Raw genomic sequence first — 26,944 nt, 5'->3', positions numbered from 1 at the left:
CCAGCCAGGAGACCGGAAGCCAGGACGGCTAGTCTTTTAATTCAGGACGGCTAGTCTTTTAATTTGCCGACTTGTCTTTGCCAAGACGTTTAACTCCTTTGAGTTTTCAGCTTTTCCGTCCGTAAAGCGAACCAACAGCACGTTTCTCGCTTCAGTACCCGGAGTCGGAGCCGCAGAATGGAAAGCAAAGCACACAGAATGCTTTGGAAAAGGTAAACGCGCCGTGCTGCGGCGAAGCGGGCACTCCAGCCGGCGGGGAGCGCGGGTCTCTCTGCAACGCCCGGTCTTCCTCCGGCCGCCCGGGGGCGCCCGCTCCCGCCACCCCTCTATCGGCGCGGCGCGTCTCGGTGGTGCCCCCCCACTGGCCCGCGAAGGCGGGAGGGAGTGGCCAGCACGCCTTTTCCGCTAGTTGCCCCCTCTAGCCCGTCGTCTCGCTGCCCCGAGCCGCCCGTGCCCGCCGGCGGGCCGGGCCCACAAACAGCCCAGGCTCTTCGGGGGGCGCGCGGGGGGCGGGGGGAGTTCCGGTTCCGGTTCTTTGTGCAGCTGCAGCGGCGGCTCCGGGAAGATGGCGGCCCGGGCGGGTTTCCAGTCTGTGGCTCCGAGCGGCGGGGCCGGAGCCTCAGGAGGGGCGGGCGTGGCGGCTGCTCTGGGCCCGGGCGGAACTCCCGGGCCTCCCGTGCGAATGGGCCCGGCGCCGGGTCAAGGGCTGTACCGCTCCCCTATGCCCGGGGCGGCCTATCCGGTGAGTGGGGCAGGAGGAGGGGCGCGTGGGCCGGGGGCGGGGCCGAGCGAGGGCGGAGGACTGGCGGGGGGGAGGGAGGAGGAGGGGGAGGGACTCCCTTGGGAGGGGCGCGGGTCCCGGGTGGCGGCGGCGGGGGGAGCGGTGCCGCGGAAGAGCGGGCACGGGGAGGAGGGTAGCATCCTCACCTGCTCCCGGCGGCGGCGGCATTGGCATTGGCATTGGCATTGGCATTGTGTCCTCTTCGAGGAGCCAGTGTGGACTCCGGGGTGGGCGCAGCGGGCCCCGGGATGGGCAGCTCCAGTGTCCAGAGGACACCCGAGTTAGAGCTGCAGGTTGAGAGGCCAGCTTCCGAGGAGGGAGCGGCTAGGGAAGTGAGTGTAGGGCGAGAGATGTCTGGCGAGCCAGATCCCAGCACAGGCCAGAACACCTGAGTGTGATCTGGGTTGGAGGCCCGTCCATGCCGTGAAATCACTGCTAGGCCCGAAGAAGGTCCGGTTACCATATGTCAGGGAGGCCCAAGGCTGTCGGATTGTCCTCCTGCTCTGCCCCCCCAGCCTTGTTCCATTTCAAAACTCCAGACTGCCATCACTTTTCCTTTCTTGGCGGGGCTGTCAAGGGAAGGAATGACATCTCTGGGTCCTCTCCCTCCTGTAGAGACCAGGTATGCTGCCAGGCAGCCGAATGACTCCTCAGGGACCTTCCATGGGACCTCCTGGCTATGGGGGGAACCCTTCAGTCCGGCCTGGCCTGGCCCAGTCAGGGATGGACCAGTCCCGCAAGAGACCTGCGCCTCAACAGATCCAGCAGGTCCAGCAGCAGGCGGTCCAAAATCGAAATCACAAGTAAGATGACCCCCGGGGTGAAGGAAAGGAGTGAGTGGGAGGAGGCTGTGAGGATACAGGTGGCGGGAACCAGGAAGTGCTGGTGCTGTGTCACCAGAGGTGCTGCAGGGACTCACCCGCGTGAAGCCTTCCCGGTGTTCATGGTGGAGGTGGATGGAGATGGAGTCGTTGATGGTACCTGGGAGAGTCATTTTGCAGGCCTCAGCCGTGCCGCTTGACTTACCTTCTGACTAGTTCTGTCCCAACCTGATAACAGTATTTGTTCTGAACAGTGCGAAGAAAAAGAAGATGGCTGACAAAATCCTACCTCAGAGGGTGAGTGCAGGCTCTAGAGGTCTTCTTGAGTAGTGACGGAGACCAGAAGCGGTCAGCTCTAGGGCCCAATCGTATCTTTCTGTTCCTAAGATTCGGGAATTGGTACCAGAATCACAGGCCTATATGGATCTCCTGGCTTTTGAAAGGAAACTGGACCAGACTATTATGAGGAAACGGCTCGATATCCAGGAGGCCTTGAAACGTCCCATCAAGGTAACACCAGAAAGAAAGCCCTAGGCAGAGGGTCAAGGGTGGGGACAGGAACCTTCACCAGGCTTAGGATGAAAAATCAAAGGCGCAGTACAGCTCTCCTTGGCATTCAGATTGCGTCTCCCTCCCGCCCACAAACCAGGAATTACATTAGGAGCCTAAGAGTAGAGCAGCCGGCAGGGGAGGGGTGGGGAGCACCAGAAATATACCCTGTCCGTGGTTTTGCTGTAACTCCTTGCTGCCTCTACCTGGTTCTGTCCACCTGGTAACCCAGTGTATTTATTTATACTCGGGCTGGGGGCTTGCATTCTAAGTGGAGTCTAACCCACCTAATAGTAAGACAGCCTAGGAGACCCTTGTCTTTAACACGGTCAATCCTGTGTCTGCCTTCCTCAGCAAAAACGGAAGCTTCGAATTTTCATTTCTAACACTTTCAATCCTGCGAAGTCAGACGCCGAGGATGGGGAAGGGACAGTGGCTTCCTGGGAACTTCGGGTAGAAGGACGCCTTCTGGAGGATGTGAGTTCCAGGTCCACTGTGGTTGGTGCTCCGGGTGGGAGCCGCCGGGAATGAGTTGTGTTGTGTGGTCAGCAGGAACCGGACTGGTGCTTACAGCTCCTGCTGGGAGCTTCCGCAGAGGGGAGGGGGCCCTGTGTTCCTGCACACAGACAATGGTCCTTTGTATCTGCTCCCACAGCTTCACTGGTATCAAATGGGAACCGTTATTGTCCTGGGATCTGACTCTTGTTTACTTTGTCCTGATGATGCTAGCTTTTGGATTTAGCAGCATCTGCAGATTATTTCAGTGGTCCCTCATCTCCACCTCCCGAGTCTGTGCTTAGCATTGCGGCCATGTTTCTCTCATAAGTCCTTGAGGTTATTCCTGTCTCCCCAGCTTTCATGGAGATACCACAGTTTAAGTATGATAGAATTCCCAAAGGTTTGGCTCTGTTGCTCCAAGGGGAGCATCAGATCCGTGAGAGCCCCACACTTCCCACCCCGCAGCTCTTTGGGGCAGCTCCTCTTTCCCGAATTCCCTTGCTCTCTGGCACTGTTTCCCGCGTGCAGGTGAGCTCATTTGAATGCACACAACCTCCCCAGGGGAGGTCCAGTCTGTCTGCTGGCCTGGCTTCTGGCCAGATAAAGTCAGTTTTTGTTCTGCCGCTTTCTTTCGGCCTGTGATTCATTTCCCTTGCAGTTGGGCTTTTCTGTCAAATGTGCTTTGTTATGTTAACCGGTTGGCTTGACTGGCGGCCTGTCCCCAGTGGGAAGTCAGGGACCCTGTCCTTGTTAAGGTCCTGCTGCCACCCACAGACTTACTGGCCACCTTGCCACATTCAGAAGATATCTTCCAGGGATTTTCCCCATTGGGCTTAGAAATTCCTTCTGAAAGAAAGTTGTCTTGGGGAATTCTTTCTTTTTCCAACATGACACTGTCCATCTTTTCTAGTCAGCCTTGTCCAAATACGATGCCACCAAGCAAAAGAGAAAGTTCTCCTCCTTTTTTAAGTCCTTGGTCATCGAACTGGACAAAGACCTCTATGGGCCAGACAACCATCTGGTAGAAGTGAGTAGTCCTGCCCTCCAGGCTGTAGTCATGTTGGGGATGATGGCCGAACTTGAACATCTAGGGACAGCCGGGGGAGGAATGAAACACCCCAACTGTGCATTTCCACCTCTGCAGTTTGCATGTTGACCTCTAGGTGGCGCTAGCTGTACTTAGTTGGGACCCAAGAGCTCTTGCAATCTGACTTGACCCACCTGACCACTGCCCCCAAAGAAAATTGCGATGGAGTCCTCTTACACTTCGGCTATCTCTGCATCTTGTTTATAAGTATTGGTGGGCTGTAGTTCCTGACACACGGTATTTTCCTGATAGCTGTCGCCGTAGTTAGCGGGTGGACCGAATAGAGTGCTAGTGTTTGTCTAGGTCATAGATCCAGCTCTTGCTCCTTTAGATTTATATTTCAAATAACCAGAGGTTCGTTATAACACCTGGTTGTACAGCGTTTTGAAGACTGTCAGCCACCGTGTTGAGACACAAACCCAGAATAGTCCAGTGTTCCATGTGAACTTAACCTGCCCTTTCTTTACCATGTAGCTGCAGCCCCTTAACCTCAGCCACTAAGAGACATGGGAAGGTCTCTGCCATCTAAGGGAAGTAAGTCGTAGAGTCAATAGCAGTCTGCAAAGATGCTTGGTTTTCTAGCAGTAGAGTATCGTGGCTAAGACTGTGGGCTTGAGAGTCAGACACATCAGAGCTCACATCTCAGCTCCATCACGTAGTGACCTCAGTGGGTTGCTTCCTCCTCCCAGGTAGCCCTTTCCTCCTTGTAAGAGGGGTTTAATCACACCCGCCTGCCGTGGGTGTTTGGGAATTCAGTGATAATCCAGGTGAATGTCATAGACTCATATATCACCCTCAAAAAGCTGAAGCTACCTTAGGTTTCTGTCCCATGTATATTATCCATTTAGTGGGTGAAATTATCACTGGAAATTGAAGCCATTTTAAATGCAGTCCTCCCAAACAGAACTGAACGGTTCTGCTTACACAGACCGTAATTCCAAAGCCATGTACATCTTCAGAGATGCCTCGTGCCATTGCTGTTCCCCAGTAGCCTCAGTAATCAAGGTTGAATGGTCAGTCATTACAGAAGCTCTTCCCTCCTACCCCAGCTCTTCCTCTGGGAGAGCGCCCCTGACATCTTCCTCTCTGTAGTGGCACAGGACCGCCACTACCCAGGAGACGGATGGCTTCCAGGTGAAGCGACCAGGAGATGTGAATGTACGGTGTACTGTCCTGCTGATGCTGGATTACCAGGTATTTGGAGGTGTGAAGGGGTCCAGCTTCCGTGGCCACATCCCATGGGAGTCTGACTGGAAGGGTTTAAGTCTGCTCGTGAGTGCTTTGCCACTGTGGTACACTAGGAAAGGACCATTTTTCCTTATCATCTGAGTTCTTTCTGTGACTTTGCTGCCCTGATTTACTAATGTTCATTAGATTGAATGTGTTGCCATACTAAATGCCCCAAGATGCACATGGAACCAGCTCAATTAGCTTATGTCTACTCTTGGTTCTCTGAAGCCCCCCCAGTTTAAATTAGACCCTCGCCTGGCTCGGCTCTTGGGCATCCATACCCAGACACGTCCGGTGATCATCCAAGCACTGTGGCAGTACATTAAAACGCATAAGCTCCAGGACCCTCACGAGCGAGAGTTTGTTATCTGTGACAAGTACCTCCAGCAGGTATGTAAAGGACACGTTCTGTTTGGAGGGTCCAGTTGCATTGAAAGTACCAGTCTGTAGCCACGTCTCTTTCTCTCTCATAGATCTTTGAATCTCAACGCATGAAGTTTTCAGAGATCCCCCAGCGGCTCCATGCCTTGCTTATGCCTCCAGAGCCCATCATCATTAACCACGTCATCAGGTGAGCCTGTGTTTGAGAAGTTGTGGTGGCTGGAACCAGCTTGGACCAGCTTCCACCGCCAGTTGTCAGACTGCCAGGGTTCTTGCTGGACACAGCTGTTATTTAGATTTAAATTACATAAGCTCAGTATTATGTTAAGAGTGAGGGTGATGGGAACCCCTGCTTATCTGCTGTTCTCCACCTTTGCAGACTCAGCCCTGCAGGTTACTGTGTCTGGTGTGGTTGCCCACTCTTCTCTCTAGTTAACGCTGGAATGTTAGTGGCTGGAAATCAGCCAGCACCGTCATAGTAGGGCCCCAGTGCCCCTTGGAGACTTGATTACCAGCTTATCATTGTAGGAGGGATCAGCAACCATCTTTTTAGGAAAGATGGGGCCTCCAGATAATGCCTTTTTTTCTTTTCTCCTTAATTTGGGCGATGGAGAGGCAGGCGTCTCTAGACGGCAGCATGCCCTGCCATCAGATGTCAGCTCTCTGCCCTCCTCCTTTGTTCCATGGTATGCTGTGTCTCCTTAGCTCTTTACCCTGTAGTCACTCTGCAGCCTGGACATCGTGTCCGCAGAAGCTGGACTCCTGTTCTTTTTTGTTGTTTTCGAGACAAGGTTTCTCTGTGTAGCTCTGGCTGTCCTGGATGGAATTCACTCTGTAGACCAGGCTGGCCTCGTATTCAGAGGTCCTCCTGCCTCTGCCTCCAACCCCCCCTACCCCCCCCCCGCAAGTGCTGGGACTAATGGCATGCGCCACCACTGCCCAGCTTGGACTCCTGTTTTTAAACCTTTCACAAAATGCCTTTGGTGCTATTTGAATTTTACCATTGACTTTCTAAAAACCAAACTCAGACAAGCAAGATGCCTCAGCCAGATAAAGGTGCTGGCTGCCAGGCCTGATGACCTGGCATCAGTCCCTGGAACCCACATGATAGAAGGAGAAAACTTGCTCCCACAGATTGTCCTCTCACCTACCTAGTGAGTGTGCACGGGCACGTAAACTGGATAAAAACAAATGTGGTGAGGTACAGTTTGTGTATCCTAAATTACACCCATTTAAAGTACAGACATCTGGAGGTGTGACCCCCATGCAGCTCTCAGAAGGAAGATGTCGAGCGTCTCCCTTGTGCCCTGTGCAGCCGCTTCCTCTTCCCTTCCTCCCTGGACTGTCCTTCCGGCCTTGGGCAAGTAGGTCTCAGCAAAAGCCTTCACTGGACCCTGTGGTTTTCTCCCCAGTGTTGACCCAAATGACCAGAAAAAGACAGCTTGTTATGACATTGATGTGGAAGTGGATGACACTTTGAAGACCCAGATGAATTCTTTTCTGCTGTCTACTGCCAGCCAGCAGGAGATCGCCACTCTAGACAACAAGGTAGACTCTCTGTCCTGCCCTCAGGCACAGCTTCTAGCTGCCTTTTGGGTCTTGGTTTAACTAAAAGTACACTGATGCCCAGAACCAGTCTGTGTCAGGCTGTCGGTATGTATGGTGGTAATTGGAGGCAAGCTCACATACATGCATTTGGTTCTGCCTATTACATATTTTTTGGTTTTGTTTTTAGCATTTTGAGTCAGTTTCTTCCTTGTAGACTAGGCTGGCCTCAAACTCATGTCCCACAGTGCTGGGGTCACAGATAGGAGCCACTGTGTCCAGTTGCCAGTACCTTTTAGTGTCATGAGCCTCCGTTTCTGATGTCTGAAATGAAGACTGTATAGAATACCTGCTTTTCTGTGCTTGCTCTGTGCATGAAATGAGATGGCGTTTTTAAAATTCGAGCCTGTGCCCAGCACGGAAAAGGCAGCAGTGCTAACTCCTCCCGCTGTCTCTGCTGCCACCATCATTGCCACTGCCACTGCCACTGTAGGCAGAGCCCCTGCAGGCTTTAGTGCTCTGTAAACACGGAGATGACGGAGGGCCTTTCCTGGGAGATACACACCTCAGCCAGACCTGGAAGGATGAAGGGGAAGTTAGCGGACGGGGAGGAAGCGGAGTGGTGTTGGGGTGTGGAGGGCAGGACAGCCCAGGGAGGCAGAGTAAGGTCTGTAAAAATCCAAAGAGGAGAGTGAGCCTGGTGTGTTCCAGGAAACACCAGCAAAGCCAGGCATAGTGGTTTACTCTGTAATCCTAGCACTTGGAGGCAGAAGCCGGAGGCACCACAAGTGCAGGGCCAGTCTTGTGTACTTCGTGAGTTCCAGGCCAGCTAAGATTCCAGACTACCTCAGAACCAGCAAAGCAGGAGCGCAAAGCTCTCTCGTGTGGCATGCTGTAGGTGACAGGACACGCTGGTGCCGGTGCGATGATGTTAGGGAGAGGGGGCTGCTAGGAAAGCAGGAGCCTGGTCATAAAGCTTTGATCTGGGGGGAACTGTGCATGCTCCTGCAGATGAGACAGGAGCCTGGAAGAAGCCTTCACCATGCAGGTGCTAATGCTGTTTGCGGCATTAGTGGGTAGGTGGAGAGAGGTGAGGGGGGTGGGTAGGTAGAGAGGGGTGAGGGGGGTGGATAGGTGGAGAGAGGTGAGGGGGGTGGATAGGTGGAGAGGGGTGAGGGGGGTGGGTAGGTGGAGAGAGGTGAGGGGGGGTGGATAGGTGGAGAGGGGTGAGGGGGGGTGGGTGGATAGGTGGAGAGGGGTGGGGGGTGGATAGGTGGAGAGGGGTGAGGGGCGGCTCTGGAGCAGGCCCAGTTGGGAGGTGTGAGGTCTGTCTGTCCGGGCATTAAACTAGACACTCAGAAGGAGGTGGAGTCAGGGTTTGAGAGTCAGAGGGAAGAGGGAGTGTGGCCGAGAGAGGGCCTGGCTGGAGAGGAGAGGGGGGAGAGGGTAGGGAGGGCGACAGTCCTCTGTGGGTGTCTTGAGATACCAAGAGAGCCTGCAGACTTGTTGGGACATGGCAGATGGACTCCGGACTGTCAGTGGTTATTCCTTTGTAGTGTGGTACATCCTGAAGGGGCTGAAGGACAACTCCCCTTACCTGGGGTAGAAAAGCAAACGTTACTTTCTAAAAGAGGCCAAAGGTGAGGCCGATAGGAGCTCCTGCACCCAGTGGACTCTGTCAGCCTGGTCTGCCTGTAGCTTGAAAATGGACGGACCACCTTCTTTCCCTCCAGATCCATGAGACCATAGAAACCATCAACCAGCTGAAGACCCAGCGAGAGTTCATGCTGAGCTTTGCCCGAGACCCTCAGGGTTTCATCAATGACTGGCTTCAGTCCCAGTGCCGGGACCTCAAGGTAAAGGCCTGGGAAAGGACTCCGGGACTGCAGCATGGCTTGAAGAGCCGAGGGACCACATGTTTTAGCACATCCCAGGGTCCGTTTTACACGAGAAGGGAAATCGAGGCAGAACCATCCGGCATATGGTTAGTACTTCCAAAGGATGGTCACTTGATTCCAGACTGTTGGCCTAGGAACTGAGGGTCTGGTCTCTGCTCTCCACAGATGTGCTCCAAAAATAGGCTACTGTGACTAAAAAGTAGTGAGCCGTGGCCAGACTAACTGGAACCAGGAAGGTTGTTGAGAAGAAAGGAGTCGCTGGCAGGGTCATTGAGAACGGAGTTGAAGATGCTCCCCAGAGAAGAGCGCATTATAAGCTCAGGCAGGAAAATGTGCCTGGGGACATGCTTTGGGTTCTTGCCTTGCTGTGACTGCTGTGACCAATGCAGTTTTGAGCAGAGGAGCACCAGAAAGGGCCTGGACCTGGCGGTGACTTAATGGGCACCAGGGGTAGTTTGGAGTGCTGTCTTTGTCTGCTGGGCCGTTTGAAGAAACCTGATCCAAACCAGGTAGCTTAAGCAATGGGAATTGGTCTCCAGTGCTGGAGACTGGAGGTCCAGACAGAAGCATCCCCAGGGTTGTTGCTGTGTTCCCCGACGGCTTCTGGGAACCACAGGTGTCTCTCAGTTTAGACTTGAGACACTCTTCATGTGTCTTCACACTATCTGTTTGTCTGTCTCTGCATTTCCCTCCTCTATAAGGAATCCAGTTACACTGGATTAGGGCAGTCCCAATGAGGTATCTTAACTTGATCATCTGCAAAGACCCTCTTTCCGAATCAGGTCCCCATCACAGGCACTGAGGAATTGGAACTTCAGCATCTTTGGGGACGGACGCAGGAGTCCCGTCCCATTGGTTCTCTCCTCCCCCTTCTCTCTCAGACTATGACTGATGTGGTGGGTAACCCAGAAGAGGAACGCCGTGCCGAGTTCTACTTCCAGCCTTGGGCTCAGGAGGCTGTGTGCCGATACTTCTACTCCAAGGTTGGTGCTGTGCCTGGGGCACACTCGGGAGATGGTGGAAGACGGGTGTGCACCTTTGATGGCGTCAGGGGTCTTGGTGCCGACCTTTGACATCTCCAGCTCCACTCGTGTTTTTCTTCAGGTGCAGCAGAGACGGCAAGAGCTAGAGCAAGCCCTGGGGATCCGGAACACATAGGCCTCTCCGCCCTCCCGCGGCTGCACCAGTTCCCTTTGGGCCCATGCTGCTGCCTCGCGGGCTGTGCTGGTCTTGCTTGAGGCATCAGGAGATGCTGTTGGTTCAAGGGCAGCATCCCAACGAAGAGGGTGTCCCCTTTGTCTCACAGGCACCTGTTATCCTCCTCTTCACCCCAGCCTCCCCTCAGCTTCTCCTCATCAAGTTCCCATGTGCCTCTACCTCCCTCCTCCGTCCCTGGTCTACATAGGACCTCTAGATAGTGTTAGAGACCCGTAGTGGTAATCAATGCTCGGAAATGACTGGGACCTCTGGCGGCCGGGTGGTCTTCAGGGAGACCGCTACACTGATCCTGCCCTTGCGAGGAGACCCAGGCATCAGGAGCTGTCGCCTCCTCTGAGACTCAGGCCTAGGGCACTCCGTAAGCTAGTTGACCTTAACCCTCCTGGTGGCCGCCCACCTTCCTCCCTCCACTCCACAGGTTGGAGCAAATCCTCCCTTTACTCCTCGCCCCCTGGCACTGAAGGCGCCCAGGCTCTTGGGCCTCACTGAGCCCCAGGTCGGTCCCTGCCCTCTGGACTGCCCTGCTGTCTCAGTGCTGCCCGACCCCTGAGTGGGTCCATGTCAGTATTGGAGTGGGGTTTGAACTGTCGCTCCCTCCCACACACTCCCGTAGCCACCCCGCCCCGTATAGGATCCCCCACATCTGCCCCCACCCATGGCATTTGGGAGGGGGCATCTTGCCTTTCCCTGTCAGAGCCCCAGGGACCGAAGCTGGGGTGCTGCTGTTCCCAGCAGAGACTGTTCCTTCCTGCTGTTGGAGGAGTGGCTTGTTCATTCACTCCACCCTGCCCCCTCCCTAAATGGAGAAACAGGCCTAAAATCAAACGGGTAGAGCCCTAGGCCATCACTGTCTTCCTGTCCCATGTCCGCCCCGTCGGAACCCACTGGTGGTTTCTGGGGCGCTGAGGAGTTAGCGCCTAGGGCTGGAGAATAGGTCTGAAATGGGTCTGTGACTCCTGCCCCTGCCCTCAAAGCTTCAGACCCCTCAGGTAGCAGCAGGAAGGTGTGATCCTGGCTCCTTGGAACAGGTGGTTTTGCATCTTTCCAGGGGAGCCTCAGATCTTCCAGGTTTGATTGCCCGGAGTTAGCATGTCCCAGGCTCGCAGACGACACTGCAAGGTGGGGACAGCTGGGCACGGGGATTCCGCTGAGCGTGGGCTCTGAACTCAGAACTGACAGCCCTTGCTTCCCCACCCCTCCTCAGGCTCCTGCGAGCAGTGGTCCTGCCCCCTTCCCCTGCCTGTTCTGTCCTGGGACAGCCGACCCCCCTCTTCCCTTGTCCTCTACCCCTCCCCTCGGAAGGTTCTCCCCACAGTGACACTGGACGACCCTGGGGCAGCTGAGCCCCAGCCTGGCTCCTGGCTGGAAGCGTCATGAGGAAACTCGGCACTCCTGCAGTGTCCCTGTGGATGACTGTTTATTAACTCAGTTGTGGGGTTTTGTTTGTTTGTTTGTTTGTTTTGGTTTTTTTTTTTTTCATGGACCAAATTTTTTTTTGTACCGTCTCCTTATTGACGTCACCCAGTTTTAATAAAAGACTCTTCTGAAGAGTGGACCTCTTGCAGTCTGTGGGGTTGCTGCTGTGGCGCCAGCTTCTCTCCCCGCTGCCCTGTTATTTGACAGGTGTTGATTGAACACGTGGTGGGTGTCTGGGGAAATGAGCATTTTCCCAGGGGACTCTGGGTCTCACTTCGGAGGCTCGTGACCTCCATATCCAAGCAAGCCATGCTCCTGGGAAGGCTGCTCCCACTGCAGCCCATCCAAAGCGGACAGGGCAGAGGCGCTGCTGGCTTCTCCCTTGTCCTTGACGTCTCTAGGTCAGCTGCTGGCTGGAACAACCTGTCCTGGGTGTCTGTGGCCCCTCCAGGTTGAGGAAGCAGGCTCTGCCCTCCCCAAGGCACATGTCCAGTCAGCGGTTGCCAAGGTCCTGGTGACAGCAGGCATTTGCATTTTCAGTACAAAACCACCAATTGACTGATCCCATGGTTTGGGGGTTCCACTTAGGGCCCCAAGATACCAGGGTTTTCTTTGTGTTGTATTCTTGCGATAGGGGTCTCTGTATGTAACCAAGGTTGACCTTAAACTCGCTATCCACCTGCCTCAGCCCCCCAAGTAGAAATTACAGGTGTGTTCAATGCCCAATGGAAGAAGTCTGTTCTTAAACCCAGTGAGGAATGGCTGCTTTATCCTCATGTAGACACAAGCCTGGCAGCTGCTCACGAACCTTACTTCACTTGGTGAAAGTGTGATATGCCTGCAGTTCCACCTGCTTCCACCCGGTGGCTCACTACTTCCTCTGGTGCCCTTGTCCGTGTGGAAGGAACAGAGTGCGGCCACAGTCCCAAGTCACAGTTACGAATCTTACCCATTGGGGCAGCGTATTGACACACCCCTTTAATTGCAGCACTAGGGAGGCAGAGACAGGAGGATCTCTGTGAGTTCAAGGTCAGCCAGGACTACATAGACCCTGTCTTGCAAAAATAAAACCTCACCCATTGAGTAGATGGGTGGAAATCTAGTAGATGGCTGCCTGCCTGTCCGCTCACCATCTAGAGGGCATCCTGGTTTCTCGGAGTTGAGAGGGGAAGAAAGTGTAATAACTTGGGATAGAGAAATCGGGTGTCAAGGGCACCGAGACGGCATCTGTTCTCACCCAGGCTAATTGCACGTGTAACGAGTGACTGGTGAGTCACGCATTTCAAGCAGACACTCGGCAGCTCGCTCTTGGAGAAGCTTTGGTGGTACAGACAACTTCTTGTAACAAGCATCCCCTTTATTTCTGTGTGAATGGCCACGTGCTTTGTTTCCCTACACTACCTAATAGGACTGGAGGGGCAAAAGGGTGGGAGTATTTAGGCAAAAACAAGGCTTTCATTTCACCCACAAATGCCCATTCTTCAGGGTTCCTATCATATGTGCCAGGGACAGGAACATCCTTTCTCTTCCACCCGTCATAATCAGTGCTCCCAGCTGGCAGCCTGGCACCGAAGCCTTCTTCTCGGTGCCAGTGTGATAAAGGAGTGGTCTGTGGGAGGCCAGCTCTGCATTAGAGGAACTTGTTAGAAGAAAAACCGACTGATTTCATGTTGGTTCCCATCATAGGGACTGCCTAGCCTTGATAATATGGTGGGCTTTTTCTGTGGACTCCCTGAACTGAGAAAGGACATGCTTCCAGGCTTGACCTCCTACCCACTTAGACTTACCACTGGTTACACCGAGACTCCCCTCTAACCTAGTGCTGATTACTGTTACTGGCCAGTGGTAGCCTGGGGGATGGCAACACTCACTTACTGGTTTGCCAAGCCAGGAGGTCTGCACATGAGCGTACAGTGGTGTCTGCCCTGTAGGTCAAGGTGCAGCGCTGGAGAGTGAGGAGCCCGCACTGTGCTCTCCAGAGTGGCTTGGACACCCAAGCTCCTCCCCTTAGTCAAACAGACGGCCGGCCGTGGATGCCACGGAGCCCAAACTGCTGGATGCGGGCTGACGGTTCCTCCCTCCCCCAAAGTCACACATGGGCATCCGAGACCACAGAGCTCCAGGAGACAGAGCTACCCCTAAGTTTTAGACAGTGCTGCTCTAAATCTGGCTTCTCTTCCCCTTTCTGGTCTCTGTAAACTAGCTTTTTAACGAAAGGTCCCAGTGGGATAGGCAGAAGCAGGGGGAGGAAACTGAAGGAAGCACGAAGCTTCCTTGGGACAGTGCATGAGCTGGCCACCACCTCTCTGCCCTTCCTGAAGCCTGGAAGAACTGTGGGCCACGTGGCAGCAGAGGTCTACCTTTGACCTTCCTTTCTTTTCTAGACCTTCAAATGGGGATTATCTGAGGTGAAAGGACTCACTGGAAGTCCCTGATATGAACCAAGATGACCTTGTTCTTTTTGATTTTTCACGACAGGCTCTCACTATGTCGCCTTGGCTGTCCAGGCTGGCCTCGAACTCACAGAAATCCACCTGCCTCTGCTTCCCCAAGTGCTGGGATTAAAGGTGTGTGCCGCCATGCCCAGCTTCTCCTGGGATAGCCTATCCTTGGTCTGGGGTATCCTAAAGCAGCCCCCTTACCTTGTAGGTGGCATTATCACTAGAAATGGGTTCACATCCTCTGACCCTCTCACCCAGACTCTGTGGTGGAGTTCCCACCATGAGAGCGAATGCTGGAGAACAGAGTTGGAGCAGCTGAGGACCCAGGGGAGGTGTGTGTTAGGGTGAGAAACGGAGTCCGCCTTTGAAAACATCCCTGCGTTTGTCACTAATGCGCGGTCCTTCTTCCCCTTCCTTTCCTTTTTTGAGACGGGGTCTCACTCTTGGACTTGAACTCATAGAGATCTTCTTGCACCTGCCTCCCGAGTGCTGGGATTACATCACCGCCATGCCCAACCCTGCTGGTTGCAGTTTATGTCAGTGCTGGGGACCGGTCACTAGTGAGCACTGGTTCTTGGCCAGTCTCAAGATGAGCCCATTGCAGGTAGGTGGGGAGCTACAGCCGAGGCCACGGGGAGAAGCTGGCCAGCACCGCCTGCTGCAAACCGGAGAGGAAAAGCTGCTCTGGCCTCTGGCCCATTCCTGTTCCCACCTGTCTCTACCCTTTACTCCTCTTTCTCTGGGCCAGACTCCCTACCCCTAGGCGCCAGCCTCCGGGCCACCTCAGAGGCGGAGCTTGGCTGCACCCACGTGTGGCGGAGTTAAATACTCACAGCCCACACCCGCTGGGGCACAGAAGCTAGAAGCCGCACCATGGCTGGCAAGAAAGTCTGCATTGTGGGCTCCGGGAACTGGTAAGCGGTTCTGTGAAGGGCATGGGTGAAGGGCAGGCTCCTCCAAGGGCAGAGGGGCTCTCCAAAGGGAGGCTGGGTGGGCGGGGAGCAGGCAGAGGGTAGGAAATGCCCTCCCTCCGGAGCCTGCTGGACTCCCGCTGCTTACGGCGGCGGCGGCGGCGGCGGCGGCGGCGGGCGCACGGGACACACTGTGCCCGGCCCTCCCTCGCTGTGCCTGCCCAGGCAGCTGCACCTGTTCGCCATAGGGAGGTGAGCAGAGTGCTCTGCTCCCTTCCCTCCCTGCTTGAGAAGCTGCTAGGGTTTGGGGTGGGGTAAGAAAGTTGGCCCACCTCCCCAACAGCAAAGACTAGGGTAGACTGAATCTCCTCTCTATTGACAGTCATGGGAGGGAGATGGGGGTGCGGTGGGGCGGGCAGGGTGGGGGTGCGGGGAGTGACATGAGAGGTAAGATGTAAAAAAATCCAACGGGCTTTTTGAGGTCCTACTCAGGAGGTGGTTTCCTGCCTTGCCCCCTGACTCCACTTTCCTATCCCCCCACACACACAGGGGCTCAGCCATTGCCAAGATCGTGGGTAGCAATGCAGCCCGGCTGGCACACTTCGACCCTCGGGTGACCATGTGGGTGTTCGAGGAAGACATCGGGGGCAGAAAGCTAACTGAGATCATCAACACACAGCACGAGAATGTCAAATACCTACCAGGGCACAAGCTGCCCCCCAATGTGGTGAGCCCCAACTCGCTGTGAGGAAAGAGAGGGAGGCAGGGGAGTGTTGTCCACAGTCAACACTCAACCCCGACTTCGAGGTGTCTCCTCCAGAGAGGCCACTCTAGGTGCCAGCTGGCCCGGGGGAGCGGCTCAGGTGGGGCTCAGGTGGGTGCTCTAGACCTGAAGTGCCCTTCTGCAGCCTCGAAATTGCTCCTTTGGACTCTTTCTGGAATCTGAATGAACCACCCCTTATAGATGCTTAGGTGGGAAAAGGAGGGGAGAGGGAGAAGTTGGTCTCTGTGGCAACCAAAGGTTGGTTCTCAGGCTCCTAGACGTGGGTCCAGTCTGCCATGCCTGCTCTGCCCTCTAACCCTGTTACTCATTCACTGGTTATTAGCAGATTTGTAGGCCGATCATTGGACTTTGGTCTTTGGTCAAATCCATATGGTACTCTCCTTGCCTAGAAAAGGGGGTTCAGGGAATAGACAGAAAGATCCCAGCTCTCCCTGCCAAGTTAGGGCCCCTAAGAAGTGGTGATGAAATCTTACTTGGCCTCTTCCTCCTGCCAAGTCTAGGCTGCCTTTGGCAGCCTTCACTGACCCATAGCCAAGGACTAGGAGTGTGGCTTTAGTGAGGAGCACTCCAGGAGGGCCAGAGGGACCCAGGAGAGCTGGAGTGGGGAGGTATGACAGCTGGGGACAGGGAACACAAGAAGTTCTGATCTTTCAGTTCAGTCTCAAAGCCCTCCCTCCCCGACCCCCAGTCTTTGGCTTGAAGATATTCAAATGGAGATCCCCCAGGACTCTCCCAGGGACAAGGAGAGGCCTGCCAGGCACAGGAGCATCTGGTCTCCCCACAGGTGGCTGTCCCAGATGTGGTCCAGGCTGCAACAGGCGCTGACATCCTGATCTTCGTGGTGCCCCATCAGTTCATTGGCAAGATCTGTGACCAGCTCAAGGGCCACTTGAAGGCCAACACTATCGGCATATCTCTTATTAAGGTATCAGGGACCTCTGGGTGGGGGTGGGGTCAGCTCACTGTTGTGGGGTTTGGGCGGTCAGTGAAGTAAGCAGAAAAGAATATACAGAAAGTCCAGAGGCGGACGGGAGGGACTGGCTCTGAGAGGGTTAAGAAAGCAGTCGGGGCTGGGAGTGGGGCTTGGTGGCGGAGAATTGACCTAGCACGCCTGAGGTCTTGGGTTCGATCCCCAGCACAAGGAAAGAAAGGAAAAGGGAGGAAGGAAGGAAGGAAGGAAGAAAAAGAAGAGTCAGCTGCTGGGTTGCTTGGGGAAGACAGCACAGCTTTGGAGACAGATGTGTCAGAGAAGTTTAGGAGGCCTGGAAGCTGAGAGAGATGAGGAGTGAACTGGCTTGGGAGATGAAGCAGCAGCCGGTCTGAGCAGTCCTCGGGCTAGAAGTGGGTTGGGATGTCTAGAGAGCTCTTTGGGGATATGAGGAGTACACTACCTTGGAAAGGAAGGTTGGTTGAGAGTGTGTGTGTGTGGAGGCATCTGATGAGACTGATTGGTCGCTGCTGTCCACTGTCCTCACAGCAAGTGTGGGCTGGGTGGGGCTGGGGCAGGACCTCTGGACACCTGGACACAGATAAGCAGTGGGCTTGGAAGAGGCAACCCTGGGAGGGAAGCCCTCAGCTGGGTATAAAGGACAGTTGGCCTGAGCCCCATCCTCTGCCCAGGGGGTGGACGAGGGCCCCAATGGGCTGAAGCTCATCTCTGAAGTCATTGGGGAACGCCTCGGCATCCCTATGAGCGTACTGATGGGGGCCAACATTGCCAGCGAGGTGGCCGATGAGAAGTTCTGTGAGACAACCATTGGTGAGAGCCCCTGGACACACCATGAAGCTCAAGCAGCTTCCCAGACCCCTTAGCTAATCCCACAGGGCAGGGAAAGAGGAGAGCCTCAGAGCTGTGGGGGCGGGGACATCCCGAGGAGGGGCTGTGCATCTTGCTTTGGCGGGTGTGCCAGGTACTCGGGCAGTGGTGTGCACCTGCAGTCCGAGCTACTCAGGAGACTGGAGCAGGAGGATTTCTTGAACCCAAGAGTTCCAGGCCAGCCTGGACAACACAGCAAGAGCCTACTTTAAAGATAAAAATCAAAACTGCCCTTCAAAGCCCTACCCCTTCTCCACTTCAGGCTGCAAGGATCCGGCCCAGGGACAGCTCCTGAAGGAGCTGATGCAGACAGCCAACTTTCGAATCACTGTGGTACAAGAGGTGGACACAGTGGAGATCTGTGGGGCCCTGAAGGTGAGAGGGCCCAGAGGCAGCTGTGGAGGGGAGCAGTCCCCAGAGGGCCCAGCTTAGCTCTTCAAGGTTGCTAGGACCGACTCTTGCACTTGGGCAACATTTCCAGCTCTCCCCACGTCTTTCCTTCCACATAGAAGACCCTCAAGCAAAGCCAGGGTAACCAGGCCTGCTGATTCCTATCCACTCAACAGTGGCTTCTTCTTCTGCTCTCCTTCGAGCTCCTTTGAGACACAGCTAGCCCTGGGGCCATGTGATGGTCCAAGTCCAAGAGATGTCCAGGTTAATGGCAGACAAGACGTTCAGGGTACCCAAAAAGTTGATGGCCAGAACTATGGTGGCATGTATCTTTAATCCCAGCACTTGGGAGAGACAGGCAAATATGTGTGAGTTTGAGATCAGTCAGGGCCACATGGTGACACTGTTTAAAAAAAAAAAAAGAAAAGAAAAGAAAAGAAAAAGAGTGGTTCTAACAGGAAATGTCAAGGATAAATAAGAGACAGGAATTAAGAAAAGGTGCCAGGCAGTGGTGGCGCACCCCTTTAATCCCAGCACCCAGGAGGTAGAGTAAGGTGGATTTCAAGTGCAGTTCAAGGCCAGCGGGGTCAAAAAAGGAAAGGAAAGGCAGGCAGGGCTGGGGAGCTGGTTCTGTTGGTAAAGTGCTTGTCATACCAACAAGAGGACTTGGGTTTGATCCCCCAGACCCCACGTTAAAAAGCCAGGCTCAGGGGTACACTTGGAATTCCAACAGTGGGGAATCAGAGGCAGGGGTGCCTGGGCCCTGCTGGCCAGTCAGTCAAGCCCAACCCATGGTCCCCATGTTCCCCGAGAGATGTTGGATCAAAAACAGGCCCGTGTGGTCATGGCGGCGCACGCCTTTAATCCCATCCCTCAGGAGGCAGAGGCAGGAGGATCTCTGTGAGTTTGAGGTCAGCCTGGGCTACATAGAGAGTTCCAGGCCAGCTAAAGTTCATGGTGAGACCTTGTCTGACAAAATAATAATAATACAAGTGGAAAGTGATTAAGGAAAACAATGTCAGTCTTTGGCTTCTACACACATAGACACACACACACAAAGGGGCGGGAGGCATGCTTTAAACGGGAAATCAGGAGGCAAAGGACAGAGTTTAGGAGACCACATTATCCTTCATTTAGTGGACACGTGCTGATAAGACAGCACGAGGGAGCCTCTGAAGAGGTCACTTTCTCACCCGTTGCCCTCTGTCCCTCAAAGAACATCGTGGCCGTGGGGGCCGGCTTCTGTGACGGGCTTGGCTTCGGCGACAACACCAAGGCAGCCGTGATCCGGCTGGGGCTCATGGAGATGATCGCCTTCGCCAAGCTCTTCTGCAGTGGCTCTGTGTCCTCTGCCACCTTCCTGGAGAGCTGCGGCGTTGCTGATCTCATCACCACCTGCTACGGCGGGCGGAACCGCAAGGTGGCAGAGGCCTTTGCTCGCACTGGAAAGGTAGGCACGCAGGTGCCAAGGTGGGGGTGATCAGCAGGGAGGTGGCTGTGCACGGTGGTACCTGGGAGGCTGAGGCAGGAGAATGACGCCCACCAGGCCAGACTGAGCTATGCCGCCAGACCCTGTCTCAAAAGCAGGCACGCAAACAAAAATGGAACGGACTGGAATGCTGCCCAGGGGTAGAGCACTTGCCCACACAGAGTCTTCTTGAGGCCCTGGGTTCAATCACGGGAAGGGGAGATTGTTTTGAAGATTCCCACCCCCCGCTCCCCAAAAGAGCACAATTCCCATCTGACCCCCAGACTTCCCTGCTCAGACAGCCTTGCTCTCCCACTTCCATTCACATGTTCTTTTCCTCACAGTCCATTGAGCAGCTGGAGAAAGAGATGCTGAACGGGCAGAAGCTCCAGGGGCCCCAGACAGCCCGGGAGCTACACAGCATCCTCCAACACAAGGGCCTTGTGGACAAGTGAGTGTTTGCCGCAGCCCCTGGGGGGCGGGAGCCAGAGGCTGACTGCTACTTCTTGAACCCCACTCAACCTGTGCGATGGAGAGAGAGAGCTCGTGGAGTCTGGGGTGCCATATCCTGCTCATCCTCTTTTGATCATTCTGTGTTGCCATCTTTTTTTTTTTATATCTTTTTTTTTTTTGATTTTTCGAGACAGGGTTTCTCTGTGTAGCTTTGAGCCTTTCCTGGATCTCGCTCTGTAGACCAGGCTGGCCTCGAACTCACAGAGATCCGCCTGCCTCTGCCTCCCGAGTGCCGGGATTAAAGGCTTGCGCCATCACCGCCTGGCGCCATCTTTTTTTTAAAAAAGAAGTATTTATTTGTTATGTATACAGTGTTCTGACTGCATGTGTCCCTGCAGGCCAGAAGAGGGCGCCAGATCTCATTGTAGGTGGTTGTGAGCCACCATGTATGTGGGTGCTGGGAATCAAACCCGGGTCCTCTGGAAGAGCGGCCAGTGCTCTTCACCTCTGAGCCACCTCTCCAGCCTCGTGTGTCATGATCTTTGCACTAGCTGTTTGGACCCTTCTGCGAAGGCTCTCCTTTCTGTTCTTTCTCCTTTGTCTCCTGCCCCGGGAGCTGGAGTTCTAGGACAGGCAGGGGAATTCACTTGACTGCCCTATCCCTTCGTTCATTCCCCTAAAACCACCATTTCTGTCCCCCAGCACCTGCCCTGGGTGCTCAGGATGGGCTCTGCCTCAGAGTGCTCCTTTCCAGGGAGCACAGAGAGAATTCCAGATAAAGAGGGTATGGTATGGGTTCAGAAGGACAGCTCAGGGCTTTGGGTGCAGGAAATAGCCACTCGAGGATGACAAGAGGTAACCGGCATTGTATACTGTCACATAAAACATAAATGACTAACATCTTTGCTATTTGATCGTACTGGACCCATTCTACAACCAATGACACTGAGGTCCAGAGAGTTAAATGGGTTACTCAGTCAGAAACAAAAATCTCTTAAAGCCTGGGACTTAGATAAGCAAGTGCAGTATGGTTAAGGACCAGGACAGAGAGCACCCCAAATCCTCTGGCTAGGAAATGCAGGTTCCCAGCAGGCGGCAACTGAGAGCAGGCATCTGCCCCACCTCCCAGAGGCTGGAGGCTAGGGAAGTGGTGGGTTAGCCCTGGAGTCTGGACCGGGTGGGTGTGGGTGTTAGCGGGTGGTCCAGAGCAGGGGCTAAACTGAACCTCCTCACCCACTCTAGGTTTCCCTTGTTCACTGCCGTGTACAAAGTGTGCTACGAGAGCCAGCCGGTGGGGGAATTCATCCGCTGCCTGCAGAACCACCCAGAACACATGTGAGCGAGGCCAGGGCCCAGGACAGGCAGCCCCTTCACCCCAGCGGAGAGAAGCAGAAGCTGGCGCCACTTGTCCTCAGAATGATCTCCAGGACCCCCAGCCAGCGGGGGGCCTCACTGAAGGACACTGAGGACAGGGGCTGGGGAGCTCAGCCACACACCGGGAGATACAGGATTCTGCGGAGCCTGCGGCCTCCTGCAGAACTGGCGTCCCTCGCTGTCTTCTGGGAAGGCAGACTCCAGGCCCGGGGCTGCCTGCTCCAGGGCCGGGGTGGGGGGAAGGGAAGGTGCCAGGTCAAGGGCTGCCGGTGGCTGCCTCACACACACTGGGACTCTGTCCCAAGCCCCATGAAGGGGCTGAAGAAGTACTTTAGCCACAGGAAGGACGCGGCGAACCTGCCAAGGGAAGGGTCTGGACACCTGAGCTGACCAGGCCCCACAGACCCCTCTGCCGGGCCCCACGCAGCATCAATGATCGCAGTATTTGTTAGCAAAATACAAAGATCTCAAACAACTCCCTTCTAACTTCTCCTAGCAACAATTGCGTCCTCAGAAGCCTCTGCTCACTGGGCTTCCCCCTCCCCGAGGCTACACTCTGGCACAAGAGTTGCTCTACTCTGGCATCTCTGGCCCCCAGGGTTTGCCATTCTTCCCAACGACTTCCTGGTTCCTGGAGCCTTGCCAGCGCCTCCCCACCCAGTGTGACCTTTTCAAGCTCTTCCCTGCCTGCGCGCCCGGCCGCCAGCACCCTCTTTGGGGAGCAGGAACTTAATCTGCTGACAGGGCTACACTTTTTCTTAGCAGGCTCAGATCACCCAGGCTCCCCTGACCTTCTTGCCTGTCCCATCTCCCTGGTCAGGAGCTCTGGCTGGGGGAAGTGCCAGCCAGCCTCTCCTACTGGGGACACTTTTTAGAAGGCATCCCAACCCCATCTCTTTCTTCTCAGGGTCCACCCCACAAGGCCATTCTCTTTGGGGTCATCACCACCCTCTTGTTTAACACCACGTAGGATTCATAGCTTATCTTCACCAGCTCCTTCATTCCGTATTCTTGACTCCACCCTTTCCTCTTGCCCAACCCAGTCCCTACCTCTTCCAGCTGTTCTCCAACAGCTAGGAGTGCTAGCCAACATCTGGAGGCTCGGGGCCAAGGAATAGCTCAAAGGTTCAGTAGGTTTCCACATGGTCCGTGGCTCTCCTTGGAAATGAGGTCCTCGGAAAGTCCTGACCGCACACATCGGAAGGTGGGGAAGTGAAGGGAGGCACCATGGAGAACAGCCTGCCCTGGGGTGAGCGGAGAACAGAAGGGGGAAGGGACCCAGGCTCCGTCCGCCCTGGCTTTTTTCCAAGGTTGGGGCAGCAGGAGAATGTCACAGATCAGCAGCCTGCAGCCCTAGCTATAAATAGTCGCCGAGAGTTGAGAGGGTTCTCCCTCCAGCAGGGGTCTCCATTTCGTGCGCGGCAGCCACTGGCACGCTGTGGCTCTGGCCAGCTTTAGGTTAAACTAACACACTAAGGTGCCAGGCTCCCCTCTGCTCCTAGCCTTTAAGAGTTCGGCCTTACCCAGGGAGGTCGGATAAGGTGAAGAGGGGAGCCCTTTCATGCCTGCTGGCTGGGCCGGAACCCTCCCACGCATCGACTGATTCAGAGCTGCCTCCCAGGAGGCTGGGGTAGGATGCAGACCAGGATTCCGACACCTTCCCTCTGCTCAGTCAGGCAACTGTGGATCTGAGGTCCTCTGCCAGGCCACTTGTCTACACAATAAAGTGTTGTTTTTCCAGGAACTGGAAGAGTTGGAGTTTTTTTTGCGGCAGTGCATGTGGCAGGATTGTGGGGTCATGGTTCACACTGAGTGCATGTTCTTACTCAATGGAAGACAAATGGGGGGGTGGGGGAAAGATCGTTCTTGGGTAACAGCAGCCACTCTCGGGCATCAATCAGCATTTACATCCACTTGACTCCCTGGCGTCTCCTATCCCCTCCTCCACCCAAGCTGTCACCCAGTCTCCCCAGAGCTGCTCAGGGGCTCTGTCACGCCGCCTGAACACGAAGAGGTGGCGCACAAGGCAGAAACACTAGCGAGTCGCCCCTCGTGCTGCGGCCGACCAGGACAGGTCCTGTCCCTACCTGAGGTCGGCCACCACCGGATCACCCGGGACAGCGCCGCTCCAGCCACGAGGGGGCGCGCGCTCCACCTCTGGAGGATCCCGAGAGAATCTCCCTAGCTACAGTTACGTCACGGCACCGTAAGCTGGGGATTGGCTGGTTCTGCGCTAACCTGTGTTCCGGTTTTCCAAGTTTGGGGCACCAAGACGAGCGCTCGGAGGAGCAGGACCACAACCCCCAGAATTCAACGGGCCTGTCGGAAAGGAAGACTAGTCCGAGCGTGCGGAGCCGCGGAAACCGGAAGTTTGAGGCCGGGCCCCGCCCTAGGGGGGTAGGCTTTCGCAGGGGTGCAGGGGTCACGACCAGGACTCCGCGCCAGTGACTGCGGCGCTCGGAGTAATTTCTGCCGAGAGACCCTGACTGCAAGTGACAGACTGAGTAGGAGTCGCCCTGACGCGGCCGAGCTGCAGCATCCAGGTAGGCCGCGGGCCGGGCGGCCCCGCTCGCACCGCTGCCCCGCCGCACCCGGGCTCCCCCGCTCCCCCCGGCACCCCGTTCCCCCTCACTCCCCGCCGCACCGCTCCCCCGCACCCCCCGGCTCCCCGCACCCCCCGGCTCCTCCCGCACCCCCCGGCTCCCCCCGCACCGCTAGTCTTCGGCCCGTGCCCTTGAGATCGCGCGGCTCCCGCGGCCTCTGCGCCAGCTCCTGCCCGGCGGGGTGGCCGCGACCGATGGCTCCCCAGGCTGCCTTGGCCCTACCGCCTTCCTGACGTGACCGCGGCCTGACTGCCCTCCCTCTTCTAAATCTGCCCGTCTTCCTATAAATGCAGCCCAAGCCCACAGCCTTCCGCCGGCTTCTCACGCTCCACCAAGCCGCGTCTTGGCGGCCTTCGTCACCTCCTGCTGCTCCCACGGACAGTAGGGTCCATAGCTTACCTTTTCAGCTCCGGTAGTCACGAGCTGTTTCCTCCCAACTCCAAGTACCTCCCCAGAGGGCTAAATGACCGAGCTCAGCTCGGGTGATTTTAGGGCTGTGATTTGTGTGTGTGTGTGTGTGTGTGTGTGTGTGTGTGTGTGTGTGTGTGTGTGTGTGTGTGTGTTTGATTAGTTGGGCAGTGTATCGGATCAAACCCACAATTAGAGCAAGAGGTCCGTCATGAGGAGCTCTGAATTTTCCAGAAACATGAGCCTTGAGCCCCCTCACGTTATAGGGCAGAAAATCATAGAGTTACATAACCCTTGCAAATTGCACCCTCTATGGCATATATCATGATTAGTCTAACCTTATTTTTCTGTAACCTGGAGTCCATTCCTACATCTCCTAACAGCTTTTGTTTAAAAAAAAAAAAAAAAAGATGAAAACGTTCTGCCAATCTCAAAATTTCTTTTTTTATTTCCAAAGTTGATCCTTGTACCTGCGCTTCTAATTTCAGTTTTTCTGAGTCTATTCTGGATTTGCTTCTGTTTGTACCATCACCACCATACCCCCCCCTTTTTTTTTTCAGGGTCTCATGTAACCCGTACTGGCCTGGGATTCACTGAGTAGCTAAGGCTGATCCTGAATTTCGGATCCTTCTGCCTCCACACCCTGAGTGCTGGATTTCCGGCATATACCGCATCCTCGATTTAATACAGGCTTTGTGTGTGCTAGACAACTGAGCTGCACCCCATTTTAGAACATACTCAGATCTTCTTTACCAGCACAGTGAAATGGCTGGTATGCGGTGATTCCAGCACTCAGGGGGCAGAGAAAGGATAATCCAGAGGCTAGCCCAGGCTACAGAGCAAGACTGTCTGAAAAAAGCCCTAATGCCTAGACTTTCCTTGATCTCGTTACCCTCCCTATTCTCTTAACCCCACCCTCTACATTCTAAGAATTCTAATTCTTATCTTTGGGGTGAGGATCTTTTTTCTCTGTCCTGGAAGAATGCTAGACACATGGATCTCACAGGGTGTAAAGGCCTGCCGGAGCCGTTTTCTACATAATGCCTTGTGTCCCTCTCCCAGTTCACTGTACTAAATTGACTTCAACCTGGACCTAACTAGAGACAGTCCCCCGTTTACCAGGAGGTCCTAACCGACTGTCCCCTGAGGGTCAAAGCCTGTGCTCTGGAAGCCCTAATAAGTCTCAGTAAACCAGCTGACAGAGCCGGATTAGTAGTGACAAACAGAAAAGGGAGTTTTATTCAGCATGATTGGGAGTAAGACCCGTCCTCGAGCCTACCATGAGGGGAGTCTGACTACCACAGGTAAGCAGTCTGGTTAAAATGTGGTTCTGCGGCCTGGAGAGATGGCTCAGCAGTTAAGAGCGCTTGCTGTTCTTCAGAGGACCCAGGTTCCACTGCCAGTCTGGGTGTGCTCATCACTTTTTCAAGCACAAATGAGGAGGGCCAGGTGTTAGCGGTGACAGCATTCAGATGCACCTGCCCCCAGCCTCCTGTGTACCTCACCCGCAGGCTTCATTCACCTTTGAGTCAGGGAGCTGCAGATAGGCTCACCGCACAGGAGCCTTTGGTGCAGTGAAGCTGTGGACGGTAAAGATGGCTCTGAGCAGGTGAGGCCTGCCATGGGGACCAGCCCGTCTGTTTTTCCGCAGGGGAAGACATGCCGACCGCCAAGCAGTTAGCTGACATTGGCTACAAGACCTTCTCCGCCTCCATGATGCTCCTTACCGTGTACGGAGGTTACCTCTGCAGCGTGCGCGCCTACCGTTATTTCCAGCTGCGCAGCGCCAGGCGCCAGGCAGCAGAAGAACAGAAGACATCTGGAGTCCTGTAGAGCTCAGCTTTTGCTTCTGAGCGGCCAGGCTTGAGACGTGAAATGGAAAGAACGTCATCCATGGCAAGAACTAAGCCGCGGTGGCTCTCACACCTGCTGGGCTAAAGCGCCGTGGTTTCTGTGGTCCTACCGGCTTGTGCCATTTTGACAGTGTGTGGAGGCTGTCAGATGAATGGGAATGTGAGGATGAGGTTTATTACAGAGATTAGATAAATATTCTGCCATGTTTGTGTCTTAGTGTTTTTGTATACCCAGAGAATGAGAGGGACCCTGTCTTGAAAAAAACAACAAAAAATGCTTGGATCACAGAGATGGAGCCTTGCCTGTCAGTTTTCTAATCATAGCCTGGCGTCTTAGTTCAGTTACTTTACTTTTGTTGTTGTTTGTTTGAGACAGGGTCTCTAGGTAGCTCTGGCTGTCCTGGAACTCTCTCTATAGACTAGGCTAACTTTGAACTAAGAGAGATCCTCCTGCCTCTGCCTCCCAGGTGCTGGGATTAAAGGCGTGCATCACCAAGCCTGGCGGCATCTTTTCTATTGCTGTGAAGACACATGACCAAGGCAGCTCACAGGAGAGTTCATTGGGGTTCACAGTTTCAGAGGGTGAGTCCGTCACCATCATGGTGGGGAGCATGGCAGCAGGCAGGCAGGCAGGCAGGGCGCTGAAGAAGAAGCTGAGAGCTTAATCTCTGATCCACATCCACAAGGCCAGTGTACATCTCCTCTGACAAGGCCACACTCCCTAACCCTTTCCAAACAGTTCCACCAGTCGAGGATCAAGTATTCAAATATGTGTGTCTGTAGGGGCCATCATTCAAAGCACCACACCTGGGTTGCTGGGCCTCATCACCCATGAATTGAGAGACTCGGTTTTAGCAGTATTATCAGGCCATAGCATCTTGGAGATGAAGTGCTCCCGAATGTTTTCATTTGCTCAGCTCCTGGTGATGGGACACAGAGCCTTACGCATACTGTAGATAAACATGCACCCTACCACCGAGACGTACCTCCAGCCTCTGTCACAGCATTTATGCAGATCT

At 54.8% G+C, this 26,944-nt stretch overlaps 3 protein-coding genes across 4 annotated transcripts; all 3 read left to right on the top strand.

Moving 5' to 3' along the window:
* Positions 1-356: 356 nt before the first annotated feature.
* On the top strand, positions 357-11,563 carry Smarcd1 (SWI/SNF related, matrix associated, actin dependent regulator of chromatin, subfamily d, member 1). Of its 2 annotated transcripts, XM_028874604.2 has the most exons (13): positions 360-742; positions 1,397-1,584; positions 1,857-1,899; positions 1,990-2,112; positions 2,506-2,628; positions 3,560-3,676; positions 4,829-4,930; positions 5,195-5,356; positions 5,440-5,537; positions 6,760-6,895; positions 8,626-8,748; positions 9,672-9,773; positions 9,895-11,563. In XM_028874604.2, exons 1-13 carry the CDS (start codon positions 566-568, stop codon positions 9,946-9,948), a joined length of 1,548 nt encoding a protein of 515 aa, XP_028730437.1. In that variant the 5' UTR covers positions 360-565; the 3' UTR covers positions 9,949-11,563. The 2 variants fall into 2 exon arrangements, with proteins under 2 accessions (XP_037053264.1, XP_028730437.1); XM_037197369.1 differs by lacking the exons at positions 9,672-9,773; positions 9,895-11,563 and having other exon boundaries at positions 357-742; positions 8,626-9,665.
* Positions 11,564-14,673: 3,110 nt separating this feature from the next.
* Positions 14,674-21,537, top strand: Gpd1 (glycerol-3-phosphate dehydrogenase 1). The gene is made up of 8 exons (XM_028874597.2): positions 14,674-14,779; positions 15,326-15,503; positions 16,345-16,485; positions 17,181-17,319; positions 17,639-17,751; positions 18,983-19,216; positions 19,579-19,685; positions 20,930-21,537. Exons 1-8 carry the CDS (start codon positions 14,739-14,741, stop codon positions 21,024-21,026), a joined length of 1,050 nt encoding a protein of 349 aa, XP_028730430.1. The 5' UTR covers positions 14,674-14,738; the 3' UTR covers positions 21,027-21,537.
* Positions 21,538-25,723: 4,186 nt separating this feature from the next.
* Positions 25,724-26,133, top strand: LOC114696682 (cytochrome c oxidase assembly protein COX14). The gene has a single exon (XM_028874598.2). It carries the CDS (start codon positions 25,732-25,734, stop codon positions 25,903-25,905), a length of 174 nt encoding a protein of 57 aa, XP_028730431.1. The 5' UTR covers positions 25,724-25,731; the 3' UTR covers positions 25,906-26,133.
* Positions 26,134-26,944: the final 811 nt, after the last annotated feature.

Source organism: Peromyscus leucopus, chromosome 20 (assembly GCF_004664715.2).
Source record: "Peromyscus leucopus breed LL Stock chromosome 20, UCI_PerLeu_2.1, whole genome shotgun sequence".
NCBI lineage: Eukaryota > Metazoa > Chordata > Mammalia > Rodentia > Cricetidae > Peromyscus > Peromyscus leucopus.
The sequence above is the reverse complement of the archived record's forward strand: the minus strand, read 5'-3'. Positions and strand labels throughout refer to the sequence as shown.

Coding starts and splice junctions, on each gene's coding strand:
- Smarcd1 (XM_037197369.1), top strand. CDS start 566: ATGGCGGCCCGGGCGGGTTTCCAGTCTGTGGCTCCGAGCGGCGGGGCC. Junction 2,629..3,559: donor AAGGACGCCTTCTGGAGGAT/GTGAGTTCCAGG, acceptor CATCTTTTCTAG/TCAGCCTTGTCCAAATACGA. Junction 4,931..5,194: donor TGCTGATGCTGGATTACCAG/GTATTTGGAGGT, acceptor GGTTCTCTGAAG/CCCCCCCAGTTTAAATTAGA.
- Gpd1 (XM_028874597.2), top strand. CDS start 14,739: ATGGCTGGCAAGAAAGTCTGCATTGTGGGCTCCGGGAACTG. Junction 17,752..18,982: donor AGATCTGTGGGGCCCTGAAG/GTGAGAGGGCCC, acceptor TGTCCCTCAAAG/AACATCGTGGCCGTGGGGGC. Junction 19,686..20,929: donor CACAAGGGCCTTGTGGACAA/GTGAGTGTTTGC, acceptor CACCCACTCTAG/GTTTCCCTTGTTCACTGCCG.
- LOC114696682 (XM_028874598.2), top strand. CDS start 25,732: ATGCCGACCGCCAAGCAGTTAGCTGACATTGGCTACAAGACCTTCTCC.